At 72.3% G+C, this 4,164-nt stretch overlaps 1 protein-coding gene across 2 annotated transcripts; it reads left to right on the top strand.

Annotated features, from left to right (window-relative positions):
* The first annotated feature begins 9 nt into the window (after nucleotides 1–9).
* Nucleotides 10–2,494, top strand: RHEBL1 (RHEB like 1). 2 transcript variants are annotated; one of them, XM_085319383.1, is made up of 8 exons: nucleotides 10–62; nucleotides 634–705; nucleotides 1,262–1,329; nucleotides 1,404–1,486; nucleotides 1,595–1,651; nucleotides 1,737–1,784; nucleotides 1,885–1,969; nucleotides 2,043–2,494. In XM_085319383.1, the coding sequence occupies exons 1-8, from the start codon at nucleotides 11–13 to the stop codon at nucleotides 2,130–2,132; spliced, it is 555 nt and encodes a 184-aa protein (XP_085175509.1). In that variant the 5' UTR covers nucleotide 10; the 3' UTR covers nucleotides 2,133–2,494. The 2 variants fall into 2 exon arrangements, with proteins under 2 accessions (XP_085175509.1, XP_085175510.1); XM_085319384.1 differs by lacking the exon at nucleotides 634–705.
* The last annotated feature ends 1,670 nt before the right edge of the window (nucleotides 2,495–4,164 follow it).

Below are 4,164 nucleotides of genomic sequence, written 5' to 3'. Positions count from 1 at the left end.
CCCGCGGGCCATGCCGCTGGTGCGCTACCGGAAAGTCGTTATCCTGGGCTACCGGGCCGTGGGTGAGTCCGGCACGGCGGGGCGCCGTGCGGCGGGAGCGGCGCTGTGCAGTGCGGCTGTGCCACGCGGGGGTCCGGGGTGCGCTGTGCGAGGGGGTCGTGGCCGGGTGTGCGTGGGTGGGAAGGTGCCGTGCGATGCGGCTTTCGGGGTGCAGCCGGTGCCTGTGCGGGGCTGTGCATGGGAGAGGGCTGTGCAGTGGGTGACCCCCCGAGGGGGCAGGGGGCGTCCTGGGGGCTGCAGTGCGGGGCCCGCGCTGGGCCCCTCCGTGGTGCCCAGCGTGGCTCCCAGCGCCGAGAGCTCAGCGCATTGCGGATCCCCCCCGCTGGCTGTGGGGGCTGCCTTGACCTGCTGGAGGTGGGGGCTGTGCTCAGCGTGGGCACTCCCCTCCCCATCACCTCCCAAGGGAGTCCCAGGCCTCGAGAGGAGGTAGTGAGCGTGGGGACACGATGGAGAAGTGGCTCCGTTTCCCCGGCCGCACTCCTTTCCCGCTCGTGGCAGGGTGATGCCAGGACCCCCTGCCCAGGGATCAGCTGCAGGTGGCTCCCAGCTCAGCTCTCGCCCTCTCCTCCCCAGGCAAAACCTCCCTGGCTCACCAGTTCGTGGAGGGGAAGTTTATGGACTGTTATGACCCCACAGTGGAGAGCAGTAAGTCCCAGGCCGGGGGGCTGCCCTGCCTGGGGTCACCCTTTCCCGCAGATGTGATGAGAACAAACGTGTCCCCACTCCAGCCCACGTGAACGCCGCTGGGGAAAGCGGAGGCGCCTGGGCAGGGTCAGCTCTGGGGGGGCCTGCCAAGGGGTCTGCCACCAGCTTGGCCCCAGTGCAAACTTGCTGCTCTTAACGGGGTGCTGGGGAGGGCTCAGGTCCCCTCGCTGTCCGGGGGCTGGTGGCTATGAGACAAGGGCCTCGTCTGGGGCACAAGGGGCCCATGCTGCCCTGGCAGGGGGGAACAGGGCTGCAGGGGGACTGAGCRTGGGGGGAGGCCGCTCTGGAGCGCGGCTGTTCCTCTGTTGTGGTGCAACAGGGCGACCTTGCAGGGGGAAGAAGCTCCTGCTGYCTCCCAGGAGCCTGGTGTCCTGGGTGTCCCGTGTTGCCCAGAGCACCCCGGATGGAGGGGGATACTGGTCCACGGGTGGCCATGGGCTGGGTTGAGACACGGAGGGCCCTGGGCAGCCCTGCTAACCCGTTGCCACCTCCACAGCCTACAGCAAGATGGTGATGGTGGGCAAGGACGAGTTCCACCTGCAGCTGGTGGACACGGCCGGGCAGGTAACGGCAGGGAGCGGCGGGGGGGGGGGCTAGGGGTCACGCCACCGGCACCAAGCCTGCCCGCCCTCCTGCAGGACGAGTACACCATCCTGCCCCACTCCTTCATCATCGGCATCCACGGCTACGTGCTGGTGTACTCGGTGACGTCGCTGCGGAGGTGAGTGCCGTTGGCGGGGCTCGGACGGCGGCCCCGGCCCCGCCGAGCTGCCCTCGTCCCGTGGGCCGGGGTGCCGGGCAGCGCTGGGAGCCCTGCTTCTCCCTGCAGCTTCCAGGTGGTGAAGACTCTTCACAACAAGCTCTACGAGAGCAGGGGGAAGACGCGGTAAGTGCTGTCCCCTCGGTCGCCGGCCGCTGCCCGCCCGGGGCCGGCGGCGCCGGCAGCCCTCACGCTCTGCCCTCGCCCGCAGCATGCCCGTGGTGCTGGTCGGCAACAAGGCGGACCTGTCCCTGCAGAGGTAAGAGGGGCTCCGGGGTCCCCGGGGCTGGCTGCTGCCGCCCCCGGCTTGGGGACCGCCGGCCCCTCATGCCCATTCCCCCGCTCGGCTCTTTCCCTAGCCGACAGGTGAAGACAGATGAAGGCAAGAAGCTGGCGGAGTCGTGGGGGGCCATCTTCCTCGAGTCCTCGGCCAAGGAGAGCCAGGTCGGGGCCGGGGCGCGGGGGGCGGGCGGCCAGGCCCCCGCGGGGCCGGCGCCTCACGCCCCCTCATCCCCAGGTGACCCAGGGCATCTTCACCAAGATCATCGAGGAGATCGACCGCGTGGACAACTCCTACGGCAGGGAGCACGGCTGCCTCCTGATGTGAGGCCTGCGCGGGGCCGAGCCCCCGCGGGACCTTCCCGGGGCCGCACGGGTGCCCCCGGCGCCGCACCTCACGCACGGCCGCCCGCCCGGGGCCGCTTTGCACAGGCGCCGGGGCCGGTGGTGGGCACGGGGCCACGGGGGCGAGGGAGGCTGCCGGGCCGGGGGCCTCGCTGGTGGTAGCCGCCGTCTCGCCCCACGCACAAGGACACGGAGCCGTCGGCTGGCTCCCCCCAGCCGCCGGAGCGGGGCCCGGGATCCCGTCCCGGGGCTGAGCCCCGGGCGCCTCCTCCGGCCGTCGTCCTCCGCCAACGGAGCCGCCGCCGCCACGGAGCCAGAGCTGAATATGGAGCTTGTTCCCAGGCACTGTGCTGTAATTCTTCACCCGGCCCCGCCGTGCTGGCAGCGGCCGTGTGTGGGAGTCAGGGACGCTGCACTCGAACAATTCCACTTTGTGCTGGGGGCGAACCCCGTGGAGCCCGGCCGGGGAAGGAGCGGGGTCCCGAGCACCCCGGCTGCCCCCGGCCCCTTGGGCTGGGCCCAGCCTGCCGGCAGCGGGGATGCGGGTGCACGTGGGGGGGGGTGCCCAGGGCCTGGGTGCATGCTGCTGTGGGTCCCTGCATGGCTTATCTCCACCTAGGCAGGCTCATTACTGCTAATTACCCAATTATGGTGCTAGCAAAGAGGCACAAGGAGCTGTGTGCAGGGGAAGGGGTGAGGGGAGCCAAGGGAGGGGGTCTGTGCCCCGCGCGGGGCAGCGTGCCTGGGGCTGGGCCAGGTCTGCGGCAGCGCTGCGCCGGCTGCCGTGGTTGCACCGCTCCGGCTGAGAGCCGAGCGCCCGCGCTGGGCGCGGGGAGGGGGATGCTGGCACCCCAGCGCTGCAGCAGCTGGGGGGGCTGGAGCCAGCCCCTGGCACAGGCCCCGGGGTGCCAGCACCCTGCGCCACGCTCGCCTCCTGCCCTCTCGTGGCAGCTGTTGGGCTGGCGTGGCAGCGCCTGCACCCAGGGGCCTGGCACCCGGGAGTGGGGCAGCATGGTGCTGAGCCAGGCGGGAGGCGGACACGGCGTCTCTGGCCCCCTCTGCATGCCCCAGTGGGGGGAAATGATGCCCCTCTGCTGGGTCCGGGGGGAGAGCTGGCACCGGGGTGCGGGATGGGCTCCCCCAGCCCTGCAGCACAGCTGGGGGCAGGTCTCCCCTGTTGCCCCCTCAGGGGTCCCCGATCACCCCAGCACCTCTTGGCCGGGCAGGGGGGCAGCTCCTCGGAGCATGGCTGGGGGACGCAGGGCAGCCTGCGCCGGGGGCTCGGCCGCACCAGCCCGGCAGATGGAGGCTCCGCTAATCCCAGCGCCGAGGAGCGCGGGCTGCCGCGGCCCTAATCTGGCTCAGCCCCAGCCCTGCGGCGGGCGAAGCCTCGCTGGCTCCTCGGGCGTGGGGCCGGCTGCGGGCGCCTCGCGGGTGCCGCGGTGGCAGCAGCCCCTTCCCCGGCTTTGCGGCCTCCCGGCACAGCCGGCGCCCCTCGCTGCACCCTCCTCGTGCCCGAGGGCTCCTTCCGCGAGAGCCGAGCAGCGATAAACCAAAGTGGAGCGAAGCCGAGGCGGCTGCCGCTGCGCTCGGGCTGCCGTGGGGCCGGGCTGTGGGCCGGCCGCCGCAGCGCGCGCCTCGTGCTGCCTTCACACCCGCGGGGCGGGTGGTCCCGGCCCCACGGCGCGGCCCAGCGCCCGCCCCACGGCTGGGGCCTGGCACCTCGCCTGCCCGCAGCCAGGCGTGGTGCTGGGCACAGTCCCTGACCCACAGACAGTCAGGGCTGGGCATGATGCCTGCCCCATGGACAGCTAGGGCTGAATATGACATCTGGGCATGGTGCTTGCCCCACAGCTAGGCATGACAGCTGCCCCACCGACAGCCAGGGCTGAGCGTGGTGTCTGCCCCATAGACGGCCAGGGCTGAGCGTGGTGTCTGCCCCACGGCTGGGGCTGGGCATGGCGCCTGCCCTGCAGACGGCCAGGGCTGAGCGCGGTGTCTGCCCCACCGACGGC

Source organism: Rhea americana, unplaced genomic scaffold (genome assembly GCF_003343005.1).
Source record: "Rhea americana isolate MKP2758 unplaced genomic scaffold, rheAme1 scaffold_582, whole genome shotgun sequence".
Taxonomy (NCBI): Eukaryota; Metazoa; Chordata; class Aves; order Rheiformes; family Rheidae; genus Rhea; species Rhea americana.
This window is presented reverse-complemented; position numbering and strand designations above follow the sequence as displayed.

What these genes read in the sequence shown, in the direction of transcription:
- RHEBL1 (XM_085319383.1), top strand. Translation starts at nt 11, where the DNA reads ATGCCGCTGGTGCGCTACCGGAAAGTCGTTATCCTGGGCTACCGGGCC. An exon ending in TGGTGGACACGGCCGGGCAG is followed by an intron (nt 1,330 to 1,403) that starts GTAACGGCAGGG and finishes GCCCTCCTGCAG; the next exon opens with GACGAGTACACCATCCTGCC. An exon ending in TCGGTGACGTCGCTGCGGAG is followed by an intron (nt 1,487 to 1,594) that starts GTGAGTGCCGTT and finishes TTCTCCCTGCAG; the next exon opens with CTTCCAGGTGGTGAAGACTC.